The sequence below is a fragment of the Panthera uncia genome (assembly GCF_023721935.1).
Source record: "Panthera uncia isolate 11264 chromosome A1 unlocalized genomic scaffold, Puncia_PCG_1.0 HiC_scaffold_16, whole genome shotgun sequence".
In the NCBI taxonomy this organism is placed as follows: Eukaryota; Metazoa; Chordata; class Mammalia; order Carnivora; family Felidae; genus Panthera; species Panthera uncia.
The window spans coordinates 70,764,770-70,792,488 of NW_026057576.1; the positions used below are offsets into that span (position 1 = coordinate 70,764,770).

At 42.9% G+C, this 27,719-nt stretch overlaps 2 protein-coding genes across 3 annotated transcripts in view; one reads left to right on the top strand and one right to left on the bottom strand.

The window, feature by feature from the left end:
• The window catches only part of POGLUT2 (protein O-glucosyltransferase 2), a 14,907-nt gene extending 9,880 nt beyond the window's left edge, over window positions 1–5,027 (bottom strand). Inside the window, exons 1-4 of the mRNA XM_049647195.1 lie at window positions 4,572–5,027; window positions 2,497–2,702; window positions 2,169–2,374; window positions 1,321–1,398 (exon numbers count right to left, since the gene is read on the bottom strand). Coding sequence (XP_049503152.1) covers window positions 1,321–1,398; window positions 2,169–2,374; window positions 2,497–2,702; window positions 4,572–4,753 — 672 coding nt within the window. The 5' untranslated portion in view covers window positions 4,754–5,027. The remainder of the gene's footprint in view (window positions 1–1,320; window positions 1,399–2,168; window positions 2,375–2,496; window positions 2,703–4,571) is intronic.
• Window positions 5,028–5,489: 462 nt separating this feature from the next.
• Window positions 5,490–27,719, top strand: part of BIVM (basic, immunoglobulin-like variable motif containing) — a 78,182-nt gene continuing 55,952 nt past the window's right edge. Inside the window, exons 1-4 of one of the 2 annotated variants that reach the window (XM_049647192.1) lie at window positions 5,490–5,577; window positions 11,710–12,306; window positions 19,649–19,775; window positions 27,581–27,676. In XM_049647192.1, the coding sequence (XP_049503149.1) occupies window positions 11,829–12,306; window positions 19,649–19,775; window positions 27,581–27,676 (701 nt within the window). In that variant the 5' untranslated portion in view covers window positions 5,490–5,577; window positions 11,710–11,828. Of the gene's footprint in view, window positions 5,578–11,548; window positions 12,307–19,648; window positions 19,776–27,580; window positions 27,677–27,719 lie in introns of those variants that run through there. The other variant, XM_049647193.1, reaches the window with a different exon arrangement.

Sequence of the window (27,719 nt, forward strand, 5' to 3'; positions counted from 1 at the left end):
CAGCAGTGCACGAGGGTTCCCCTTTCTCCACATCCTTGCCAACATCTGTTGTTGCCTGAGCTGTTAATTTTAGCCATTCTGACTGGTGTGAGGTGATATCTCATTGTGGTTTTGATTTCCTGATGATGAGTGATGTTAAGCATCTTTTCATGTGTCTGTTGGCCATCTGGATAAGTCTTCTTTGGAAAAGTGTCTGTTCATGGCTTCTGCCCATTTCTTCACTGGATAATTTTTTTTTGGGGGGGGGCAGGGTGTTGAGTTTGGTAAGATCTTTATAGATTTTGGATACTAACCCTTTATCTTATATGTCATTTGCAAATAGCTGAAGGGCAGTCTTACTTTTCCATGGATTGATACACGTGCAAGGAAAACTTGACAGCACCCCGATGTCTTAGCTTAAAGGAGGCAGAATACGCATGCTATGTAGCCACCTATGTTCAGGATGAACTCACTATAAATGCTATGCAATTCTGAGAAGATACCATGATTTCCCATGAGTAATTCAATCAAGATGTAGACATAGATTATCTAATAAATTGTTATTAAGCAACCGGTAACAAATGTGGGTAGAGCTTTTCGTATCGGCCATTTTACTATCAGGTTCTCCCTGCTGAAAGCTCATTATACCAAGGAACAGGATTCAACAGATGATGTCTTCTTTGGGCTCAAAGTAGGTTGAGTATTAAGCCAACTTTATTTTAAGACATATTCCCTTCAAAAGTATTGTTATCGATCGAATTCTGTCCCCTACAAAAGATAAGCAAAAGTCCCAAACCCTAGTATCTCAGAAAGACATTTTTTGGAAATAGGGTTGTTGCAGTTATAATTAGTTAAGCTGAGGTCATACTGGAGTAGGGTGGGCCCTGATTCAACATGACTGGTGTCCTTAGAAGAGAGAGACACACAGGGAAGGCCATGCGATGATGGGGCAGAGGCTGCGGTGATGTGGCTGCAAACCAAGGAGCGCCAAGGATGGCTGGCACGCCACGAGAAGCAGGGGGAGGAAGGAAGGGTCCTCCCCTACAGCTCTCAGGAGGGTCGGGGTGGGGGCAAGGCCCTGCTGACACCTTGCTCCCAGGCTTGTAACCTCCAGAACTGCGAGAGAACAAAAATTTCTGCTGTTTTACGTCTCCAAGCTCGCAGTACTTTGTGACGGCCACAGTAGGAAATGAATGCAGGTATTCTCAGGACATAAAGCTTCAGAATAGTATTTTAATAAGGTTCCAGGATAGAGCACCACTGAAGCTGTTATTTTTAAAAATTATATTGTAAAACCTGGGCTGAAAGTGTCTTTACCTGAGAGGAAAAAAAAATACTTACTTTTCTAGTCAGAGAAAGTAGTATGGCATCCATGAAAATTCTAAAGCCTACATGTTCACCGTGAGTCTTGATGTAAACCTAAAAGAGAAATGAACATTTATTACGTTAATCTAACAGGACTGGCAGACTTCAATGAGGTAAAGTGTATCACAATGATCTTTAGAATGATTTAAAACAATTTTTTTACTATTTATTTATTTTTGAGAGAGACAGAACGTGAGCTGGGAGGATCAGAGAGAGAGGGAGACACAGAATCTGAAGCAGACTCCAGGCTCAGAGCTGTCAGCACAGAGCCCGACGTGGGGCTCGAACTCCCGAATTGTGAGATCGGGACCTGAGCCGAAGTTGGACACTTAACCGACTGAGCCACCCAGGCACCCCAGAATTATGTTTTAAAAATATTTTATTTTATTTTTTAAAGTTTATTTATTTATTTTCAGAGAGAGCAAGAGAGAGGGAGAGAGAGAGAGCAGGGGAGGGACAGAGGGAGAGGGAGACCGAGAATTCCAAGCAGGCTCTGAACTGGCAACACGGAGCCTGATGTGGGGCTCGAACTCACAAACTGTGAGATCATTCTGTGAGCTGAAACTAACAGTCGGACACTTAACCAACTGAGCCACCCAGGTGCCCCTTAAAGATTTTTATTTCTAAGTAATCTCTACACCCAACATGGGGTTCATATCCACAACCCCCGGATCAAGAGTCACACGCTCCACCAACTGAGCCAGCCAGCTCCCCATTGAATGATACTTAATAAAACTCAGTAGCTATTTAGAGCCAAAAGGTCAAAGGAAAACAAAACAAAATAAAAAAAGTCACCAAGTCAAACAAGCAAACCTTAATTGTACCTTGTTGTCCTTCAAGGTATAATGACACAAGCTTTGTCTTTGTCCAAATCTTTTTGGGATTTCTGCTGCAATCTTTTCTGGATCGACCGTAGGAAAATGTGCCAGATCTTTCTGAATCTGAGTTATGGTCTCCGGGCAGTTCATCTCCTGCAACCAGGCTGCACTATCTTCCAAAGGACAATCACAGTTTTCATGGTAAACTGGCCCTGATTACACACAAGTAACAAAATATCACCGTAACAATTTCACTCACCGTTCAAAACACGTAACAAATATCCATTACCTGGCTTCATTAACACTGTTGTTGTAAAATTATGTTCCAAATTACCTTTTAAAATATATGGAGATTTGGCAACATGTTGACCTTGGAATTTAACTTCTACCTTCAGGTTTTGGTAGCTTGCATACATTCTGTATCTTACTATGAAGGATCCATCCTTCCGGTCTAAAACCTGGACTCCAACTCTAGTGAACTGCTCTTCTGGTGCTGAGATTTTAATCTGGAACACCTTTTCACCTGGAGAAGATGTGAACCTGTCACGGGAAGAACAGTAAGATATAAAGATTATTTTAAGGCACAAATGCACAAAGATTCTGCTCTCCAGTCTGTCAGCCTTATTCTTTTTCTCAAACTCTCCCCCTAACATATATGCTTGCTGCCTCTCTCATATGCTTGTAGTGCCGGAATGAATGTGATGGACCAGAGATTTAAGAAAAAGAAGAGGATGGCAGAAGGCCACAATAACATAAACATTTCATTAGGAAATTTCAAGGGAATATGTAAAGGCTACATATCCATGTAAACATAGAACACACTTACGCATTCCACATATAAACATATTATTGGGGTCCCTGGGTGGCTCAGTAGGTTGAGTGTTTGACTCTTGTTTCCAGCTCAGGTCATGATCCCAAGGTTGTGGGATCAAGCCCCGCGTTGGGTTCTGTGCTGAGCGTGGAGCCCGCTGAATATTCTCTCTCTCCCTAAAACAAAACCAAAAACCAAAACACACACACACACACACACACACACACACACACACACACACACAAACCCTCTTGTCCACCTACTATTTATTTCATGCATCTGGAAATTTGTGGTCAAATGGTGCCTATAAAGATAACGACCTTTTGAAAAATCTCTTTCAATGATTCTTTCTTTTTCTTTTTTTTCTTCTCTCTCTCTCTCTCTCTCTCTCTCTCTTCCTTTCTTTCTTAGAGGGTGCATGTGGGCAAGGGGCAGTGAGAGAGAGAGAGAGAGAGAGAGAGAGAGAGAGAGAGAATCCCAAGCAGTTTCCACACTGTCAGCATAGAGCCTTTGGTGGGCCGAACCCATGAACCCCGTGAGTTCATGACCTGAGCTGAAACTAAGAGGCCCGTGATCAAGCGACTGAGCCACCCAGGCTCCCCTAAAAGTTTTTTTTAAGTGAGTGTTCCTGCTATTAAGATTGTTAAAATGGTATTTAGTTTCCCCAATTGTGTTACCCAAGTGACACAATTGATAACTTTTTTTTTTTTTCTGCTTTGGAAAACTTCTTGAAAGTTTTTCTTGGAATACCCAAGATGTTTTTTTTTTCCCCTTACAAAATATATGTGGTCAGCATCCTCGAATAACAAAAAGACAATCATTTCACAGAAGTATGTGAATTCTAATTTATTTTATTTTTATTTTAGGGAGAGAGAGAGACAGAGCATTTTATTTATTTCTATTTATATTTTAGGGAGAGGGGCAGAGGGAAGGAGAGAGAGAATCGTAAGCAGGCTCCATATTGAGTGTGGAGCCGGACTCCAGGCTTGATCCCAGGACCCTGAGATCTTGACGTCAGCAGAAAGCTCTCCTGACTGAACTGAGCCACCCAAGTGCCCCAGAAGTATGTGAATTTTAAAAGTACGTTTTAAGTTATCATCTTAATGGTTGAATTCAATGGAATGCAATGTTTGTTACAAACACACAGGAGACTCACACTGATACTTTCCCTCTTAACTGTAAAGTTTCAAATAGTGTTTCATTTTTCTCTGTGTTTCAAAACTCGCTCACCTGCAGAAGTCTACCTGAAAGCAGAGGGCAGCACCAGAGAGGGATGAACCAAACGACTTTTTCACAGCTGGGTGTGTACATTCCTTACAACAGCTTAAGCAAAAGTAGGTAGAAACACAACTTCCAGCAAAGTGCAGAGGCTTTGTCTCCCCTGTCAGAATATCTAGGAGAAGAGGGAATCCGGAAACATTTCTAAAGCTACAGGGAAAAATTGATTGGGATGGGGAAAGACTGTTACAACCGCATGTGGATAGCATCCAAATATCCTGGAATTTAAACCGCTGTGGAAAAACCTTGGGCGGATAAAAAAAGGGAGAAACGGTCCATTTTCACTGCATTCCAAAATAGGGAGCCGTTTCTGGACTTACTTATTTCCTGATGTATCCACCGCCTGAATGTAGAAATAGCGAGCGGGAAGCACGACAGCTGCCTTCAGCCCGGGTCCCCATACTTCGCTCTTCTCCGGACTCAGTCGCCTCTCTCCGCCGGTCTCGGCAAGTGCTGGCACTGTCCCCAGAAAGAAGTAGTAAAGCAGCAAAATGCTAAACATTTACAAGACCGACTCTCGAAATAATCCACGGATAAATGAAGTGGAAGAAGTGGACGGGACCAGCGGCGGCTTGGGCAGGGGCACGTTGGCCGATCGCAGCAGGAAACACGACTCCAAAAAGGTGTCGCTTGCTGGGCTGGGCAGGCGCGCGGGTCTCCTCTCTCCCCCAGGACAGTCACAGGCGGATCGCTGGCTGGTCCGGCTGAAGGATGCCACCCGTTCCAAACACGCTGCTCCTCTTTCTCCCGACAATGATAAACTTGTGTTGCTCTTACAACTGGAGCATCCTTGGGGGCGAATCGGTCTCAGGCTCCAGCCCAAGGTGCAGGGCGAGGGGATTGGCCCGCGTGTCGCCGGGCTGAGTAAGGCCCTCTCCAAGTGGATGGCGCGGTGGCGTCCGTGCTCCACGGCTTCCTGGGACATGTAGTTCGCGATAGAACTAACGGAAATCCTGCCAGGTTTTACCTACTCTCACTCGTTTATTTACTTTGCGGTCACCGCTTACATACAAGGTGCCCAACAGAGGGGCATGCGGGGGCACAGCTAAGATTAAAGAAAAAAAATTGTCACCATACCCTCCGCACGTGCAGAGGGCAGGTATTATAAAACACGATGAAAGGAAGGTGTTGTCAATGATATCTGACAACCGGTCGCCGGGCACAGCCGTCCAGGGCGCTGTCCCCGCGCGCTCCAATGGGACGAGAGACGCCAGCCCCAGGGTAACTGGAGGCACGTCGCGGGCAGCGCGCGGGAAGCTGTGATCCGGGTCCGGTGCCGGCTCTGCGGCGGCCGCAGCGACTCGACCCCGCCGGACAGGCCGAGAGGTACCCGGGGCTGTGGGCCGGGCGGAGGTGGCTGCGGGCTGCTGTGCGCCCAGAGCGCGGGGCCATCCTCCCGGCACTCGCGCGCCGCGGGCAGGGCCTGCTGCTGCCCGCCTGTCCTGGGCGCCGCCTGTGGCCGCCTGGGTTGCCGGGGGCCGTGGGCTCCCTGGAGCCCCGTGGCCGTCCGAGCGGTGGCCACTGCACCCGTGCCCGTCCTCCTCCTGGGAAAAAGTGGGGTGAAGAGCTGGGCCGCAACATGGGGGGAGTGTTAGGGAGATGAGGGGCGAGTGCTCTCGGGAACAAAGCCCGATTTGGAGATGTCCGCGTGGATACCGGTGGCTCCTGCCTGGCGCGGGTGTCCACGCCACGCCGGCCAGGGCCTGGCTGGGAGCGCGCCGTGGCCGTCCCTTCTTCCCCGCACGTCTGCCCCTTGGCCGGGGGTGGGGGGGGGGAGGTCACCAGGAGGGGTCACGGAGCTCCGGTATCGGATCCAGAGCCTCCAGCTCTTCCTCCCACTTCACTCTCGGGACCTCTGCCAGCTGCCCGGAAAACCTAGACCCGCCGGGGGGCTCCGCGGGCAAAGCTGGCCTGGGTGGGCGTCCAGGCGGGGCTTGTCTGTTTTTTAATTTTTTGCAATTGTCTTGAGTATCGATTTCAACTGGTGCATTCAGAGCTCAAATAGGCGACTCCCTCCTGGCCCGGGGGCAGTAACTGACGCGTCCCACCCGCCCTGGAGCGTCGAGCGTCCGGAACCTCCCGCGGCCCCGGGCGGGTTGGAGGCGATCACCCCGCGGGCGTCCGCAGCTCTCCCCCTAGCGGCGGACTCCGGCTTCCGGCCCAGGCGGGAGGCGGGCGGAGAGGCCCGGAGGCCTCGCTGCGGGGACGGGGGCTGGGGGGCTGGGTCCCGGAGAGCGCGCGCGGGCCGAGGGGGCCGCCGGAGGGGCGCGGGCTGGGAGCGCAGCCTGGCTCCTCCCCTCGCCCGGCGCCGCCTCCTCACACAGCGGCTCGGCGACGCGGGGACCGGCCTGCGAGGCTGTCGCTTGGGTCCCGGCGGCCTCTGAGCCTGGCGGCGCCGCGAGCTTCGCAGAACAGGGAGGTGGGAGCTCCGCTCGCTTGCCCCGGGAGCCTGGGCTGCACGCCGCCGGGAGGACCCGGTATCCTTCGTAGGCCCGCGGCCGCAGCCCGGGAAGGGGCTCGGGTCTGAGCCCGGCAAGGGGCCTGGAGCGCGTGTGGAGGACACCGGGGAGGAGGACCGAGACCTGACCCGCTGGGGCTTAGCGCGTCTGGCCCAGCTCGTGGGCGCCTTTTCCACTGTTAGTAAGTCACTTCCATGCTGTTACCTTTCCCTGGCCTTCCGTATGGAATACAGATCATAATAGTTGTCACATTGGGAGGCTTGCTGAAGAGACTTCTGAAGGTCTTTCGTTCCCTAAGCCAACTTGATACTTTAAAATACGGATTGGAAATATAACCCGAAAAGAATGTAGCCTAGGCGATGGATACTGACCTTACAAATGGAGCGTTTATTTGACAGAACAGTTCGTTCTAGTGACTTCTAAAAATCGTTACTTTACAGGTGCATTTTATAAAATTTTGTTCACTCACAGTTAAACAGTATTTCTGTTGCCTGTGCCATGATGGTTGAGAACATCATTAAATTGAGCCTTAGGTCCTTAGACATTCTTAGTAAAATCGTAATAGAGCATGTTCTCTCTTACCTGGATTAGGAAACATCATTCTCACAGACGACACCCAGGGAGGAGGAAAAAGAGGCTGTTTAGCCTAATGTCCAGCCCCTGATTCGTAAAGCCTCTCCTAGTAAATCTTCCTGGAATCTACTAGGCTCCTAATCCGGGGCTTAAAATAATGCCTGGCATGATGTAGGCACTTACAAGTTAAGTCTTTGTTGATGAAACTTTTAAAAAATGCTCTTCCCTGGGGATAGCCCTGGTAAGACTTGTTAAGGAAAGGTATTGAGTATGCACAGGGTGACCTAGCCGGGTTTGGGGAGCAAAGAAAGAATCCCCAGAAAGTGACATGGAAGGATATGTGCAATAAATGGGGATTAACCAAATACTGGAGGGTGAGTAGGAGCAGAACGCATCCAGAGATTGGAAAGTTGGAAGGAGGAAGGGGGCTCTGAGAGAGGGATGGGGCTAAGGAGATCCATCCTGGGGCCAGGCAAGGAGTTGGCTTTTTGTTCTAAGAGCGGAAGGTTTTAGGCAGGGGAGTTACGTGAGCATATATATGTGTCCAAGCTTTATTTTCTAATAACTCTGCACAGGTCAGATTAGAAATATCATCCCGGGGGTGGGGTGGTGCTAGGAGTGGGGATAGACTTGGGAATGGTTTACCAAAATAGGAACAAAAGGAGATATGAGGTGTGACAAAACCAGAGAAGCTACAGGCTATTTAGTGGAGGGACAACTGCACCTTTGTCCCTCAGTGTTTCCTGAGGCTATAATTACAACATAATACAGTGATTGCTGTCTCTAATGATTCTGTTATCAGTAATAACTTGTGCTCAGTTCACTTGTAGGAAAGCCTGAGGACGCGATAATAATAGATAATACTAACATCAGTTAGCTTCAGGGGCTCACACTGACATGGGGAGAACATTCCCCAGATCTGACGGATACTAAGGGAAGAAAATAAATATCAACAGCGTTTGGGTCATGGGAGTTGGATGATTTTCATTTTCTTTGTGTCATAATTTGGTATTTTGTAGTAGTTTTCTCTGTCATTTGTTTTACTTCTGTGATAAAAATCTAGAAACATTACACAATTTTTCAAAGAGAAATTTCCATAAACAATGCTTCAAAGGAGAACGTTTTCATACCGGTATTGGCTTTTATTGACAATTGATATAAATTATGCCCTTATGTGGATGATCTTCACTTTTTTTTTTTTTTTTGTAGAAGTGCAACCAAAGAGATCATGCTTGTTGAGTGACCATTATTTAAAAGCAAACCAACCCAAAACGCAAAGAAAACCAGAATATTAAACTTTTTGTTAATTAAGTGCTATGTTCTTTCTTGTCTTTAGCTTCCAGAAAGTTCAACCCTACCTTTTTTTAAAGAAAAAGTTTATTTATTTATTTATTTATTTACTTACTTATTTAGAGCACACACGAGAGAGAGCACAAGCAGGAGAGGGGTAGAGAGAGGGGGAGAGAGAATCCCAAGCAGGCTCTGCATTGTCAGCACAGTGTCTGATGTGGGGCTTCATCTCGTGAACTGTGAGATCATGACCTGAGCAGAAATCAAGAGTCAAGAGTCAGATGCTTAACCACCTGAGCCACCCAAGCGCCCCTCAGCCCTACCTTTTGTGCTCAAATGCACTAATTTCCTTTTGCCTATGTTTTTGATAAGAATATTCTCTATATGTTCCAAATGAGCATTCTTCATAACATCCCCACGCCACAGAGAGCTGGTCCCATGGGCACACTTCTATTAAATCTGAGGAAGGAAGCTGTGACAAAGTAGAAACTAAGCTTGAGATGAAGAGACAAGGGCAGTGCATGGAGCATTTCTGTCCCCACCACTCCCTCCGATGGACTCCAACACCCTTGGGTCACTACCCCTTATTTACCAGGACCCTATGCACCCTACCGCAACCCACCCATACAGCCCCAACGCCACAAATAATACCTACCTCCGTCCACCACGCTGGCTTTCAGAGAAAGGCACCAGGACAACAGATCAGTAGAAAGTGCTTTGTTAGGTCATCTGCTAAGAATCAGAGAAATCGACTCCTCAGAAAAGCCCAGTGTGGCCTGTACAGCCTCAGATACAAGCTTCTCTTTGCGTCTTCCTCCAACATCACCATGACACCAGGAGATGAGGAAGAAAGAGAAGGCTTAAAGCTTCCTGTGAAGAGATCCACTGCTAGCACTCCCAGGATTTCTTGAAAACAAGAGAAGTTTCCCAAATGATACCGTTGGGGGTTCCATCTTTGGTGGGGAGGTTCCAGCCAAACCGACTTTTCTGCGAATAACTATAAATTGCACCAATTCCAAAAAACTCACTCCCCAAAGGTTTGAATGGAAGGAAAGCATTCCTGGGGTGCCTGGGTGGCTCAGTGGGTTAAGTGTCCTACTCTAGTCAGCTGTGCTGACAGCTCAGAGCCTGGAGGCTGCTTCGGATCTTCTCCCCCCCTCTCTCCCCCTCCCTCACTTGTTCTGTCTCTCTCTCTCTCTCTCTCTCTCTCTCTCTCTCTCTCAAAAATAAGTAAACATTAAAAAAGAAAAAAGGAAAGCATTCCTTAAAAATAAAGGGAATGGAATCTCTTGTAGGATATGTGGAGTCCTTCTTGTAATGAACTCTGTTACCTTAAATTACATGTAGGACATGCCTTACCTTTACTAGTTTCTGCTCACAGATTTAGAGGGACCACGGCTCTTGTGGCAATCCTTCTTCTGTTATTTCTTATTGCCTTAGAGGTTTTTGTCATTCAATATTTGTATGAGGGGTTTTATATAACCATTTTCTGTAACCTAAGAAAATTATTCTCACTTCTAATTTTTTTAAAATAAGCGAATGGGCAGAGATATTGACTAGTGAACATCAGACTGGTTACCTGGGGCGGGCTGTGTCTCTTGAGTACTTTTCTATCACTAGAGCCCTGTGGGGTGGGCACACTCAGAACTGGCACCTGCACCCTGTGCCCTCCTGTACCACCTGTGTTGGTCTGACTCATCAAGGTCCTGTAAATCTTCGACTTCCGCAAATGCCCTTGGTTGCTATTTAAACTGTTCTGTTTTCTTCCCCAAAGGAACTGGTGTAGACTTGGAAATGAGTTTTTCCTGAGACTGACCAGAAGTTAGTGACTACTAACTATAATTGTGGTGATGGATGCACAGCTTTATTGGGATATGATTCACACATCATACAATTCACCTGTTTCAAATGTCCAGTTCAGTAGCTTTTAGTATATTCATAATGTTGTGGATTCATCACCTCAATCAATTATAGAATAGTTTCATTATTACAAAAAGAAACCCCATCATCCCCAACCTCCTCCTCCCTCCCAGCTGTAGGTAACCCACTAATCTAATTTCTGTCACTAGAGATTTGCCTATTCTGAACATTTCATATAAATGGAATCATACACTGTCTGCTCCTTTGTGACTGGCTTCATTCATTTAGCATAATGCTTTCAAGGGCCATCTGTGTTGTAGCATGGGTCAGTATTTCATTTATTTTTATTGCCCAATAATATTCTGTAGCATGGATAAACTACATTTTATTTATCTTACTTACCCATTCATCAATTGATGGATATTTGGCTTGTTTCTCCTTTTTGGCTATGATAAATAATGCTGCTACAAACATTTGTGTGGACATATGTGTTCATTTCTCGTAGCTATATACCTAGGAGTGAAATTGCTTGATCATATGGTCACTCTGTAAGTGTTTGAGGAACTGTTTTCCAAAGTGACTAGACCATTCTGCATTTCCATCAGACGTGTATGAGGGTTCCAGTTCCACCACATCCTCAACATTCCTTATCGTCTATCTTTTTCATTAGAGCCATCCTGCTGGGTTGACATAGTGTCTTACTGTGGTTTTGATTTGCATTTCTGAGATGGCTAATGATGCTGAACATCATTTCGTTGTGTTTATTGACCATTTCTACACTGTCTTTGGAGAAGTGACTATTCAGATATTTTGCCTATTAAAAAAAAAATTTTTTAATGTTTTTATTTATCTTTGAGAGAAAGAGAGAAACAGAGCCTGCGTGGGGTGGGCAGAGAGAGAAAGGGAGATATAGAATCTGAAGCAGGCTCCAGGCTCTGAGCTGTCAGCACGGAGCCTGATGTGGGGCTCGAACTCACGAACCACGAGATCATGACCTGAGCTGAAGTCGGATGTTTAACTGACTGAGCCATCCAGGCGCCCCTACATATTTTGCCCATTTTTAATTGAGTTGTTTGTATTTTTTTATTATTCTAAAGCATTATTGTAAAATAATTTTTTAATAAAGCAGATGGGCAGTGATTGTGACTCTAGGTGTTTAGTAGTTGTAAAATAAATGTTCATTGAATGAACCCATGTGAAACATTTGATATATTTCTTAGTCTTTTGTAGTGTCTAGTGGATTGTTGATGTTTCTTTCTCCTCCCTCTTTTCTTAGGATCCCATTTTGCAGCTCCCAAGTTTCTGTAGGATGCTCTAAACGATTGTCACAGTTGGTTTTCAAGTAGCAGAAAGAGTTGCAACTTCTCCTTAACAGAACTTTTATAGTTGCATTCAATGCCTAACGTTGCAGAAGCAGAAAGGGCAAATGATTCTGGAAATGGTGAGCACAAATCCGAGAGAAAGTCTCCTGAAGAGAATCTACACGGTGCTGTACAGTCTTTCTGCACTCGTGCCTCGGGGGCACCCTTGGGCCCCAAAGGAGATGGTCATTATCCGTGGAGCTGTCCAGTGACCCATACTCGGGAGAAAATTTATGCCATCTGTTCAGACTATGCCTTTCTCAACCAGGCAACCTCAATCTATAAACCTCCAAATTCAACCCGCTCTTCTTGTCTTCCTGATAGTACCTCTTTATCTGCGGGAAATAACCCATCAAGATACATTGGCATCCCAACTAGTACGTCAGAGATCATCTACAATGAAGAAAATAGCTTGGACAACTTATCCAATAGCCTGGGCAAGCTACCTCTCGCATGGGAAATTGATAAGTCTGAATTTGATGGGGTGACCACAAATTTGAAACACAAATCAGGTAAGGAAGGAGGCGTGAATTCCCCATGTGAAAATAATAAGAAAACAATGTATCTTGTTTAAGCTTGCCATTAAGCATGGTTTCCTTTTTTATACTGCTATACAAGGAACATTGCTATCATGTCTATCACTGTAGTTAAGAAATAACTTTGGGCAGAGGACATTTAGTTCATTAATGGCTTGCCACTGGAAACTGCATACATAACCTTAGCATTTTGAGAGCTTTGAAAAATCTAAGAATGCTGTAAAATACCGGTATTGCAGATAAGTATACAGTGGCTTAGAAATGGTTAACGAGGTGGCTAGAATAACATACCACTATGTTTTAGTTTTGCAGAGACATGAATTCATCTTTCCCAACTAAACGTTTAGTTTTTTCTTCTGTATAACTGTGGCTTTTTCCTTTTAAAATTGTTTGAGCACCCAGCAGGGTCTCCAGGTACCACTGACTAGGTTGTGTACTGCACAATTTAAGAGGGCGCTATTCACCCAGGGTGCAATACAAAGCCTTCGCAATTGCAGGGTGGTGGCCCTGTGGCAGACACTACTGCTTTTCACTTCTTTCTTTTGAACTCACAGTAATACAGGATTTTTATGTGGTGGGTACTCTTATTTTATAGGTAAAGAGATTGAGGCTCAGAGAGGTTGAGTTGCTTGTGGAAAGACGATAGCTAGGAGGAGGTGGAGGTGGGATTTGTATTTTACTTCTAGGTTTCTTTTTGTAAAACCTCCATACTTCTTGTTTGTTTGTCAGCTTGACTTGTTTCCCAGAATGTTATGTAAATTTGTGTTCTCAGCGTGTCAGGGGGGTTTCACCTTGTGTCTATATTTACAGGTGATTGGTCTGTAATTTTTTTGTAATATATTTTTCAGGTTGTTGGAATTAGGGTATGCAGGTCTCCTAAGACAAGTTGGGAAGTGTTCTCTCCTATTTTCTGAGAGCTTTACAGAGGGGTGTAACAAATCTCTAACTGTGATCATGGAGTTGTCTTGATTCCCATTGATTCTGTCAAGTTTTAGTTTGTCCATTTCATCTAAGCTGCCAATTTTGTTGGCATGGAGTTATTTCTTCTTTTTCTTTTTTAAAGTTTATTTATTTATTTTGAGAGAGCGAGCAAGTAAGAGAGAGAGTGAGCACAAGCAGGGGAGGGGCAGAGAGGGGGACAGAGAATCCCAAGAAGGCTCCACACTGTCAACATGGAGTCCGATGCGGGGCTCAATCTCACCAACTGTGAGATCATGACCTGAGCCAAAATCAAGAGTCTCACGCTTAACTGACTGAGCCACCCAGGCCCCCCAAAGTAATTTTTAAAATATTTTTAAATGTTTTTTATTTATTTTGAGGGAGGGGGGCGTGGGCAGGAGAGGAGCAGAGAGAGAGAGAGGGAGAGAGAGAATCCCAAGCAGACTTCGAGCTCTCAGTGCAGAACCTAACACGGGGCTCGATCTCACCAACCATGAGATCGTGACCTGAACCGAGACCAAGAGTTGGCTACTTAAACAACTGAGCCACCCAGGTGTCCCTCCCCAAAGTTATTTCTAAAGTCCTTTTTATCCCTCTAATGTCTACAGGGTCTTTTAGCAATAATTCCTCTTTCCTTTCCTGATAGTGGTAATTTATGTTCTCTCCCTTTTTCTTCTGGTTAGGGGTGTATCAGTTTTGCTCATCTTTTCAGATAACCAGCTTTTAACTTGGTTAATTTTCTCAATTGTTTGTTTTCTATTCTATTGATTTCTGCTTTTTATTATTTTCTTTCTTCTACTTACTTCGGGTTTACTTTGTTCTTCTTTTTCCAACATTTTGATTCAAGACTTTTCTGCTTCCAGCATTTAGTGCTTAACATGGCTCTGTAAGTACTCTGATAGCCACAGCCCACGAAGGTTGATACACTGTATTTTTATTATCATGTAATCTGAAGTATTTTATAATTTCCCTTGTGATTTTTTCTTCAATATATATGTTACTGTTAGAAGTATGCTGCTTAATTTCCAGATACTTTGGGGCTTTTTCTAAATATTGATTCTTTCAAAGTTTATTTATTTTGAGAGAGAGAGGGAGCGTGTGTGCGCACACCCACACACACGTGAGCAGGGGAGAGGCAGAGGGAGAGGGAGAGAGAAAGAAAATCCTAAGCAGGCTCTGTGCTGTCAGTCCAGAGCCCTATGCAGGGCTTGATCCCAGGAACCATGAGATCATGATCTGAGCCAAAATCAAGAGTCTGATGCTCAACTGACTGAGCCACCCAGGTGCCCCAATATTGATTTCTAATCTATTTCCTTTGTGGACAGAGGACATATGAACTCGTCTTTTAAAATGGGCTGAGACTTGTTTTATGACCCAACACACAGTCTATGTTGGTGAATGTACCGTGTGCATTTGAAAAGATGGGTGTAGTGTTGGGTATAGTGTTCTATAAATACACATTGGGTCGAAGTATTTGTGATTGGGCCAAAGTGTTGTTCACATCTTCTGTGTCACTACTGAGTTTTTGTCTTGTTCTCTTAACAGCTGAAAATGAAATGTTAAGGGGTGCCTGGGTGGCTCAGTCGGTTAAGCGGCTGACTTCAGCTCAGGTCATGATCTCGCGGTCCGTGAGTTCTAGCCCCATGTCGGGCTCTGTGCTGACAGCTCAGAGCCTGGAGCGTGCTTCAGATTCTGTGTCTCCCTCTCTCTGACCCTCCCCTGTTCATGCTCTGTCTCTCCTGTCTCAAAAATAAATAAACGTTGAAAAAAAAATAAAAAATAAAAAGAAAATGAAATGTTAAAAATCTCCAGCTATGATTGTTATCTTTTCTGCATTTAATTCTGTTGATTTTTGCTTCCATGTAATTTGAAACTCTATTAATTAGGTGCACACACAATATGAGTATTATTTCCTCTTGTTGAATTGACCTTTTTTATTGTTATGAAATGTCCCTCATTATTCCTGGTAATATTTCTTGTTCTGAAAGCTATGTTGTTTGATATTCATCTGGCTACTCCAGCTTTCTTTTGACTAGTGCTTGCATGGTGTATCTTTTCCTGTCCGTTTATTTTCAACTTGTATCTTTTTATATTTAAAGTGCATCTCTCCTGCTCAACCATAAAAAAGGATGAGAATTTGCCACTTGGAACATGGATGGATCTAGAGGGTATCATGCAAAGTGAAATAGTTCAGACAGGGAAAGACAAATACTGTATGATTTTACTTTAACGTGGAATCTAAAACCTGAAACTAACGAGTAAACAAGCAAACAAACAGAAAGCAGAATCAGACCTACAAATACAGAGAACAAACTGATGGTTGCCAGAGGAGAGAGGGGTGGGGGACAGGCAAAATGGGCAAAGGGGTGTGAGAGATACAGGCTTCCAGTTAGAGAGTGAATGCCTCATGGGAATAAGAGGTACAGCATAGGGGATACAGTCAAGGTTCTGTAATAGTGTGGTGTGGTGACAGATGGTAGCAACTCTTATGGTGAGTGCAGCATATAGAGTTGTTGAATCACTGTATTGTACACTTGAAACGAATGTAACATTGTGTGTCAGTCAGCTCGCCTCGGAAAAGACATGATTCATCTTCCTTTTGATAAAAACTTGATAGCTGAAGAAAAAGATAAGGTGGATCTCTTAAAGATAAGTATATTCCATGAATTATTTGTTTCAGATTATTGTTTTTTTTAGTTCTGGAATTTACATTTTTAATGTAGTTTTTGTTTCCTATCTTGGGTTTCCTATCTTCTCATTCCTTACTGGAAGATTTTATCTATCTCATAAAGCATAGATATAATATCCACTTTCTTTTTTCCTTTCCTTTTCTTTTCTTCCTTCCTTCTTTCCTTTCTTTCGTCCTTCTTTTCTTTCTCTTCTTTTTTTCTTTTTTGAGAGAGAGAGGGTGCAAATGAGCGAAGGGCAGAGAGAGAGAGAGAATCCCATGGGGGGCAGAGAGGGAGAGAGAGTGAGGGAGAGAGAGAGAAGTGGGGCTCACCCATAGCAAGGCTCACACTCACCAATCATGACATCAAGACCTGAGCCAAAGTCTGATGCCTGACTGATAGAGCCACCCAGGTGCCCCTGTAATATCCACTTTAAAATCCTTATCTGCTGGGGTGTCTGGGTGGCTCAGTCGGTTAAGATCTCAGCTCAAGATCTCAGCTCGGGTCTTGACCTCAGGGTTGTGAGTTCAAGCCCCATGTTGGGCTCTGTGCTGGGTGTGAAACCTACTTAAAATAAGATAAGATAGAATCCTTATCTGCCAGTTTTAAAATTTGGGTCATCTTCGAGTTGGTCTTATCTTTTTTCTTGAGAAGGTGTCACATTTTCCAGCTTCCTCACATATTCAATAATTTTGGATTGTATGCTGGGTATTGGAAATGTGTTGATTTTGGATTCTTGTATATTCCTCCAAAGAGTGCTTTATTTCAAGTTTGTTCATTTGTTTGTTTTTAATTTTAGCACCAATAGATTTGGTTTGACTAAAACCACAAATTCTGTCCCTTAAGGACATTTGAAATCTCTGTCCAATATTTTTTGGCCTTAGCTGTGCTCTTTGGGGTCTGCTCTGTGCACGCATGGTTCAAGAGTCAGCCTAGGATCGGGGCCAAATTTATGCACAGAATTTGAGTCTCCCCTTTTCTGGCTCTTTTATTTCTGGGGTACCCACCCACCTCACTTTCCAGTGACAGTGATTGCCCAAAACTCTGTCCCGTGGTTCCTCCAGTCAAAAAGATGGCAGATACTCTACTTTTTGCTATGCTCAGACCTTTCTCTAAAAGGCAGTGTGGTGAATAGAGGTAGCTGTGTGTGTATGTGTGTTCCTTTTGGTGTCAGAGCTATATGGTTGTGTTGTGGGCCAGGTGGGGAACGGAAGAAGGAATATGGCGGTGACAGACAGCAGTGGGCAGAGGTTCTTGGGGTTGATGAGATGGGGAGACAGTGTTCAGGTGTGGGTATGTTACGTTCTCCTCTCAAACTTAGCTCCCACTTTGCCAGAGCTTTCCTCTCTCCCGAGCTGAATGGAATTTTGCGCGTGTGGAAACAGGTGGATTTACCAAGGATGCTTATTTGGAACACACACTTCTTTAGCCCGGGGGGCTCCGAGGCGTAAAGTTGAAGGGGACAGAGGGCAGGCTTAGGTAGCCTCAGAGGAAAGCGTGTGGGGCCAGACCACCCCAGGGGGTGCTGAGGGCACTGATTAGCATGCTTCATTAGCCTCTAAGGTTTTAAGTGGCTGGGAAAACTGCGTAGGGCATTAAGGCATTATGGGGCAGTGAAGACAAGACATCGGAGAAATGCTGGACAGTAGTTTTTCCATCTTGTCAGTCTCTAAGATGTATTTTATTAGGGGAAGAAACTTGTCCGAATGGGACTTAGCTCATATTTGCCACTGGTTGTTCAGCTCTGTGGAAATTTTGTGTCTCTGTGAAGACTTCAAATAGCTAGAGGCAGTGGGGAAAAACTGGTGTCTGGATATTACAGTGTTCGTCATTATGACATCTTGCAAAAATCAGAGAAATCCCCTGTGTCACCATAGTTTCTGAGTTCCAGCTGGTTTGGGTTTTATTGAAGGGCGAATGAAATAAACCCCTTTCTGTGTTTGTTTTCTAGACATATCTCTCTATGATCTATGTCTTATCATTGTGAATAACTCATAAAAATAAAATATTAGCTCTAATATAATTTCATATCAGGTTTGATCACTTCATCGAAAATGTAGTATGTGTGAAATTTATTAAAGTATTTGAGCATAGCTGTCTGAAATGTTAATGGTATTTTACTGATATGAAACTTGGATGTTATTTATTAATATATTTTTTAAAGTTTTAATTTAAATTCCAGTCAGTTAACAGAAAGTGCAATACTCGTTTCAGGCATACAATGTAGGGATTCAACATTCCATACCTCACCTGGTGCTCATCTCAACAAGTGCATCCTTAATCCCTATCACCTATTTCCCCCACAGCCACCCACCTCCCTTCTGGTAACCATCATTTCTCTATAGTTAAGATTTTAATTAAATAGGTGGTTTTTTTTTTTTTTTTTTTTTTTTTTTTTTTTTTTTTTTTTGCCTGAATAATCCATTAGCATCGTTCAGAAACAAAAAGTATAAAAATTAAACAGTGCAATGTCTCATTCTCAGTTTTGTCTTCTTTTTGTCTAGCTTCCAATTCTCCTCCCCCTTAGGTGACCCTGCTATTTGCTTTACATGTCTTTTGGAGAGAGTGGTGTGTGTGTGTGTGTGTGTGTGTGTGTGTGTGTGTGTGTGTGTGTGTTTGCTTGCATGTGCTCACGTGTGCACATGCGTGTGTGTGTGTGCGTGCACACTTCGTTACGTACACACACACAGAAAGAAGACTTTGTTTTCCATTCTAGTTCCTGGTGCTGAAGTCACGTTTTCATAATGTACACATGAGCATCATTCTTAATCCATTTTGTGGTCTCTGTAAGGCCTGCAGGTATTTTTAAATATCACATCATTGCATTATTGGATCTATTGCTTTTACTTTCTTAACAGAGTTACATTAATGTGGTTTTATTGTTTTGTAGAAAGGGATTCATTTTCTGGAAAGTGGTTTAGTTAAATATTTTACCATTGGTAATTTGATTTTATTTCTTTTTTTTTTTTTAATTTTTATGTTTATTTATTTTTGAGACAGAGAGAGACAGAGCATGAACAGGGGAGGGTCAGAGAGAGAGGGAGACACAGAATCTGAAACAGGCTCCGGGCACCGAGCTGTCAGCACAGAGCCCGACGCGGGGCTCGAACCCACGGACCGCGAGATCATGACCTGGGCTGAAGTCGGACGCTCAACCGACTGAGCCACCCAGGCGCCCCAAGTAATTTGATTTTCTAAACCAAAGATTTTGTGATTGATTCTTTTCCTAGAGAAGTGACTAGATCAGGAGTTGGAAGTGTAAGAATCTGATAGGAACTACACTCATGATTGCTTAAACTTGTTTTTATTTATTCTCTCTCTTTAAGCCAGGGGAGTATTCTTGAAGATACATGTCTTTCTTCAACATGTTTGCAATATCATTTTGAGAACTAGTGGCAGTTACTTTTTAATTTTGTTACATAATTTTTTAAATGTTTATTTATTTTTGAGAGAGAGTCAGAGCTCGAGTTGGGGAGGGGCACAGAGAGACACACACAGAATCTGAAGCAGGCTCCAGGCTCTGAGCTGTCAGCACAGAACCCGATGCGACGTGGGGCTCAAACTCGTGAACCTCAAGATCATGATCTGAGATGAAGTTGGTTGCTTAACCAACTGTGTCACCCAGGGGTCCCTTTTACATAATTAATTATACTCCCATAATGGCTTATTTCATCCTGAGCATTTTGCTTACTTTGTATTCTTGTGTTTAGGCAATGTAAAGAAACAAATTTGCAAGAAAAAAACTTCAGACAAAAAAGGAAGACATCAGAGGGAGTGGCCTCAGTATTCTCCTCTTGAAGATATTAAGCAGCGGAAAGTATTAGATCTCAGAAGATGGTAATCTCTAAAAATTGACTTTTTTCCTTAACCACACTTAACACAATAGCGTTGTCATACTTAATAAAGTTAATAATATTTCCATAGTATCTAATTCCTAGGCTAAATTTAGGTTTTCCACATTGTTTTGAAGTATTTTCACAAGTGGTTGTTCATTGTGGTTCCCAACCATGAACCACACTTAGTGTTTGCTTGTTGTGGCTTGTATGTCTCTCTTAACCTAGAACAGTCTCTACCTCCCTCCCCTCACTTTTGTTTTTTAAATTCTAGGAGATTGACTTCTTTTTTTTTTTCTCTAATGTTTATTTATTTATTTAGAGAGAGATAGAGAGTACAGGGAAGGGGCAGAGAGAGAGAGAGAGAGAGAGAGAGAACCCCAAGCAGGCTCCACGCTGTTAGTGCAGAGCCCAACAGCGAGGCTCAATCTCGTAAACCGTGAGATCATGACCTGAGCCAAAATCAAGAGTTGGACACTTAACTGACTGAACCACCCAGGGGCCCCTAGATTAACTTCTTAAAGAGACTTGGCCAGATATCTTGTAGAGTGTCCTACCTTCTGGATTTGTCTGATATTTCCCCCCTGTTGTCTAAATTATTTCTATTAGCCTCAGTATTTCCTGACAGCTGGAAGTTAGACATACAGACTTGGTTTAGATTCTGATTGAACATTTTAGGCAACAGTACTGCCTCGGTGACCCTTTGTTCTTCATACTGCATCACATCACAGAATAAGGTCTGTTTACTCCATTCCTTCTCTCTATTGGGGAGGTAGCTTTCCTCTGCTCTTCCAGGCTCTTCTAGATGGACTTAGAATCAAATTGACATGAGACAGATTAACAGGAGAAAATCAACGTATGTACAGGGAATTCACACAGACATGGAAATTCTAAAGACATTGAGGTAACATGAAGGCTATGTGAGCTAAAGAGAGGGGTAGGAGTCTGCGGATAAGAGGAGGAAGGCTATTAGTAGGGAGATGAAAGGAGATGTTTTGAAAAACAAAAATTACCCTATTATGCAGATAACTTTCTCAGGTAAAGGGGAGTCTCTGGTTAATAGCTCTCTTCCTGGTAAAGCAGGCAGTTGATGGGGGAGGGGGGATAACGAGCTTTTTCTGAATCTGCTGGGTTTGGATTGCTTTCAACTCAAAATAATGTTCATGTCAAAGCGACCCATCTTGGGGTGGCCTGCTCTTGGCCTCTATGCCTCAAACCCATGGAAACAATAACAAGAAAATAAAAAATAGGGGAAAACTCTTATCTTCCCTGAAACAAAGAATTAACAATATCCCCAAACCATAGTCTCTAATACATGCTTCTCAAATCCTCTGCACTCTGGACCAACAGGGAGAGGACACCAAGAACTGCAAAGACTACTATTAGCCTCAAATGGTACAGGTTTCCCTAAAGTTCATGTGGCAGTCCTGAAACCATCCGGTGACCCTTTGGTTAGACTAGGGGTGTGAGCCACTGCACCAGGGGAGGAACATCAGAGTTCTTGATGGAGATCCAGTTCAGCACTACAGAAATGCAGGTAGGGGTTGTGGAAGGAGACATCCTGCTCATCTGATCGCTACTGGACTATTTTACTTCCTAATTTCTAGCTAAGGACAGTGCCTCTAGTGAATTGCTGGGAAGGTAGTGATGGCAAGAGTGGAACGTAGGCCACCCACTTCCTGATTTCAAAACCTCCCAGAGCTACATAATCAAAACAGTGTGATCTTGGCATAAAGACAGATATGTAGACAACTGGGTCAGAATAGAAAGCCCAGAGAGAAGCACTCATGTAAATGGGCAAACAATCTTCCGTAAGGATGCCAAGCCCACGGAATAGAGAAAGGACAGTCTCTTCAGCAAATCTTGCTGGGAAAAGTGGATATCCACCTGCAAAAGAATGAACTTGACCCTGCTTATCAAAAATTAACTCAAAATAGATTAAAGACATAAATGTAAAGACCTAAAACTATGAAACTAGAAGAAAACTTAGGGGGAAATTTCATGACATTGAATTTGACAATGATATCTGAGATATGACACCAAAAGCACAGGTAACAAAAGCAAAAATAGACAAATAGAATCATATCAAGCCTTAAAACTTCTGTGCATCAAAGAAAACCATCAACAAAGTGAAAAGGCATCCTACAGAGTGGGAGAAAATATTTTGCAGATCATACATCTGATAAGGGGTTAATATCCAGAATATGTAAAGGACTCCTACAATTCAACAACAAAAGTACCAAAGAACCCAATTAAAAAATGGGCAAAGGACTTGATCAGACATTTCTCCAAAGAATATGCAAATGGCCAGCAAGCATACAAAAAGATGCTCAACACTATTAATTGTCAGAGAAATGGCAAATCAAAATTGCAATATGGTATTTCCTCATACCCAGTAGGATGGCCACTATGAAAAAAGCCAGAAAATAATAGTTGTTGGCAAGAATGTGGAGAAATCAGAACTTTTGTGTGCTGTCGGTAGGAATATAAAAATCTAAAATAGTACAGCCCCTATGGAAAATAGTGTGGAAGTTTCTTGAAAAGTTAAAAATAGAATGTGTGTTGTGGCTGAATGTTTGTGTCTCCCCCCAATTCATATATTGGAATCCTAACCCCCAATGTGATGGTATTAAGAGATGGGGCCTTTGGGAGGTGATTGGGTCCTGAAGGGGGAGCCCCCATGAATGGGATTCGTGCCTTGTAAAGGACAGGAAGTGGGAGATTGCTTCCTCCTCTGTCTGCTCCATCGTGTGAGGGCACAATGAGAGGATAGCCATATGCAGTTTCTCCCCAGACATTAGATTCGTTGGCACCTCAGTTTTGGACTTCTTAGCCTCAAGAACTATGGGAAATAAATAATTGTTTGTTGTTGAAGCCACTAGGTCTGTCATAATTTGTTATAGCAGCCTGAGCTGACTAAGATACCATATGATCCCGTAATCCCACTTCTGGGTATATATCCAAAAGAATTGAAAGCAGGATCTTGAAGAGATATTTGCATACTGTGTTCATTGCAGCGTTATTCACAATAGCTGGGACGGGGAAACAGCCCAAGTGTCCATTGATAGTTGAAGGAATAAAGAAAATGTGGTATATATACACAATGGAATATTAATTTAGCCTTAAAATAGAAGGAATTCTGACACACGGTACAACGTGGATGAACTTTGAGGACATTATGCTAGGTGAAATAAGCCAGACACAAAAAGACTAATAATGTGTGATTCCATTTTACAAAGAGGTACTTAAGAGTTGTCAAAATGAAAGAGAAAGAATGTAGAATGGTGGTCACCAGTGACAAAAAGAGAAATACTGTATGATTCCATTTATATGAAGTATAAAGTAGTGAAACTTATAAAAGCAGAAAGTAGAATGGTGTTTGTCACAGGCTGGGGGGAGGGGGGAAAAAGGTGTTGTCCAGTGGGTGTAGAGTTTCAGTCTTGCAATATGGAGACATTCTAGAGATCTCTTTCACAACACTGAATATAGTTAACATGACTCAACTGTACCCTTAAAAACTGGTTAAGATGGTATATTTTATGTTATGTGTCTTTACCAAAATTATAAAAAAAAAAACAAAACAAAAATGAGGGGCAGACTTGACAAATTTGACGATGGGATGTTGAAGACAGCAAACAACTCTTCAGTGATAATCGGCTCTATTCAAGGATGAGGAAAGACAGAGGAAGCAACTTGATATATGTGTATAAAAATTGCAAATAAAACCAGGCAACTGTGGAAAGCATATACATCTTTGGAAGAGTTATTCAAGGAAATAAAGTTAAAATTGACAATAAGCCCTTTATATCAAAAAAGTTATAATTCATACAATTTTTCAAAATGAAGTCAAAGAAGAGATTATATGACTACAGAAGGGGAAATAATTGACAGGCCCACAGAAAGAAGTGGAGGACAAAGTCATTGCACAGGTGAAAACCACATTAGAAGCAGGAAGAAAAAAACCCCAACCCAGTGAAAAACATAATTAAGTCAATGGTGAGTCAGTGTGAGGAAATTGCACAAAACCCAAATGGAAAAGAACAAAGATATAAAAATGATTAAAGGACAGATAAATATTGGGGCGCCTGACTGGCTCAGTAGGTAGAGCATATGAATCTTGATCTTGGGGTTATGAGTTTGAGCCTCACATTGGCTGTAGAGATTACTTAAAAATAAAATTGTTAAAAACAGCAACAACAACAACAACAACAGATAGATATGGGTAACAGACAGAAGCTCCAAATATCACTAACTGGTATTCCTGAGAAAGAGATCAGAACAAATAGAAAAAAAAAAATATTGAAAGACACAATCAGAAGGAACGTTCCCAAAAGAAGGAAAAGCTAGAGTCTGCAGATATAAAACTGTAAATTGTGTCCCAGGAAAGGAAAACCAATACAGATTGATCAGCACCAAGGCATGTTCTGGTGGAGTTACTGGAGTTCAAGCATAAGGAGTCATGGGTATACAGTGCAAAACCAGTACAAAGGGAAATTACCCCTTTGGCCTCGGTCTTCACATCATGGCAGTACTAGCTCTCAGGCTACAGTGGAATCATGTTCCTCAGGAGAGAAAAAGTCACCCAAGTGTCCTATTTATGTTGTCATTCAAGTATGGAAGCAACAGACTCCCAGTCATGCAAGAATTGAGTGACTGCAATGGCCATGAGCTCTTAGCCACTCAACAAGGAATGTCAACCACCCAAGATACCTGGTGAGAAAAAATAAGGAATGGAAAAGCATCAGGAAACAAGTCATGGTGACTGCTAAGTCCATTTGTTGGAAATTTAGTTGCAGAACAGAATGTAGGTGGTAGCTATGAATACATGAGCTCTTATGGAAGTTAGCTTCTGAGTTTGAAATATGAGAGCCCTGTAACGCCAACACTTTCTCAAGTCAGGGTCATTTCTGTGGGTAGGAGTTCTTTTTTAAACAGCCTTGCAAATAGCTATAAACAAAACCATTCATAATGTGTTCAGGGTTTTTTGCTTTTGTGGATGTAAAGCAGTTTGTAGTGTTTCCTGGATGATGATTAGCATATGAGTTTCCTAGAGCTACCATAACAAAGTGCCATAAACTGGCTGGATTAAATCAACAGGAACTGGCTCATAGTTCTGGAGGTCGGGAGTCAGAGCCCAAGCTGTTGGGAGGGCCACATTCCCTCTGAAATCTGAGGGCTAGACTCTGCTTCATCCTAGCTTCATCCTAGCTTCTGGTGCCTTGGCGGTCCTTGGCATTCCTAGGCTTGCTGCTGCGACACTTCTGTCTCTGAGTTTTCCCTTCATGTGTTTGGGTCTTCACACGGCACTCTCCTCTCTGCATGTCCCTTTTTTCTTTTTTATAAGGACACCAGCCATCTTGGATTAAGAGCCCACCCTTACTCAAGTATGACTTCATCTTAACTTGATTTTATCAGTGAAGACCTTATTTCCAAATTAGATTGTATTCATAGGTACCTGTGGTTAGGTCTTCAACGTATCTTTTTTTAATTAAAAAAAAAAGTTTATTTATTTATTTATTTATTTTTAAACTTGTTAATGTTTATTTATTTTTGAGATAGAGACAGAGTATGAGTGGTGGGGGGAGGGGGGTGGGCAGAGTGGAAGGGAGACACGGAATCCAAAGCAGGATCCAGGCTCTGAGCTGTCAGCACAGAGCCCAATGCGGGGCTCGAACCCATGGGCCGTGAGATCATGACCTGAGCCGAAGTCGGATGCTCAACCAACTAAGCCACCCAGGTGCCCCTATTTATTTATTTTCAGAGAGAGAGAGAGAGAGAGAGAGAGAGAGAAGAGACAGAGAACACGTGCTTGCAAGTGGGTGAGGGGCAGAGAGAAAGGGAGAGAGAGAATCCCAAGCAGGCTCCATGCTGTCAGTGCAGAGCCCAATGTGGGGCTCAGTCTCACAAACCATGAGATAATGACCTGAGCCAAAATCAAAAGTTGGATGCTTAACTGCCTGAGCCACCCAGGCGCCCCATGGACTTCAGTGTATCTTTTTTAGGTGGGTGCAGTTCAATCCATAACAATCCCTGTATTATGTGGCTATATAATAACCATATAGTTTAGTAACCATAATCATCTTTTGTATCTTAAGCCTGTAGATACAAGGGTCATTGTTGACTTATGTATGTGCATTATGCATATTATATGCACATATACAAATAAACATACACCTGCAATTTTTCTTTTTGTAATTAATTTTTTAAATATTTTTATTTATTTCGAGACAGAGAGAAAGAGAGCATATGCGCCCTTGAGCATATGCACAAGCATGGGGAGGGGCAGAGAGAGAGGGAGAGAGTCCCAGGCAGGCCCCTCACTCAGCTCAGAGCCCAAGGAGGAGCGCAGTCTCACAACCGTGAGATCACGACCTGAGCCGAAATCAAGAGTCAGATGCTTAAACAACTGAGCCACCCAGGCACCCTTCTTTTTGTAATTAATTGTAAGGTAATACTAAAACTGTGTTTAGTGATGACAAATCTTGTTTCTCCTTTTTGTTTTGTCTACTATTAGCACCTTCATTAGAAAGCAGTTGGGAGAGGCGCTTGGCTGGCTTAGTCAGTAGAACCTGTGACTCTTGATCTCAGGGTTGTGGGTTTGAGCTTCAAGGGTATAGAGATTACTTAAAAAAAAAAAAAGCAGTTAGGGAAATAATTTGAAACCCAATACTATTTTTTTTTTAATTTTTTTAATGCTTATTTATTTTTGAGAGACACAGAGACAGAGCATGACCGGGGAGGGTGAGAGAGAGAGAGAGAGAGGGAGACACAGAATCTGAAGCAGGCTCCAGGCTCTAAACTCTCAACACAGAGCTTGATGCAGGGCTCAAACCCACAAGCTGTGAGACCATGACCTGAGCTGAAGTCAAACGCTTAGTTGACTGAGCCACCAGGCGCCCCACTATTTCTTTCTTTCTTTTTTTTTTTTTTTTAAATTGAATAGTCTCCTTCTTTTCTTCTCTGTTCATGTTAGCTGTAGTCACTTCTCTTGACACATGACTGTTTGGAAAATTGTCTGGATTAGTCAGTGCAATTAAATTGTGCTATGGAAGGATTTTGTGCTACATTTTAAAATTGTCTGTGATACGAGGTGCCTGGCTGGCTTAGTTGGTTAAGCTTTGGACTTTGGGTCAGGTCATGATCTCACGGCTCGTGAGTTCAAGCCCCGCATCTGCTCTCTGCTGTCAGTGTGGAGTCTGCTTCTGATCCTCTGCCTTTGTCTCTCTGTGCCTCTCCCCAGCTCGTGCTCTCTCTTTCTCAAATAAATAAATAAATAAATAAATAAATAAAATTAAAAAATAAAATTCTAAAAAGAAAAAATTCTCTGTGACAATGGAGCTGCTGGTTTTAGTTGGACACAGTGGGTGATAAATGGATGTTTTGTAGTCTGAGTTGAAAAATCTCTGAAAAGTTGATACATGGGGACAATGCTTTGTTTCATTTCTCCAGTATTTTTGAAGTTGCAAATAATCCTGTATGCAGCTCAACTAGTAACTTATCCTGAAATTTTAGTAGTTGGTATCTGCATTTATATATCATTATTTTTCTCCATTGGTTTGGAGAACATCTACTTTAATTAGTGGTTAAACTTAGCTAACTGTATTAAACTGGATGGTTTATTGTTGCTGTGCATGCATTTCTGGTATGTTTAATAAATACAAAAATATCTTAAGGGAGTAAAGATTTTACCTTGGCTTTAATGAGAGAAGTTTTCATTATGTTAACACATTTAGTTGCCATGAGTGTTATATTTCTGTATGCATATTTTGTATTCATTCAAGTGAAGAAAGCAACGTTTTGTTTTCTCAGGTACTGCATAAGCCGACCGCAATATAAGACTTCTTGTGGCATCTCCTCATTAATTTCTTGTTGGAATTTCTTGTACAGCACAATAGGAGCTGGAAAGTAAGTATGTTAATTTAGTGGTATCCCTAAACTCCAAATTCCA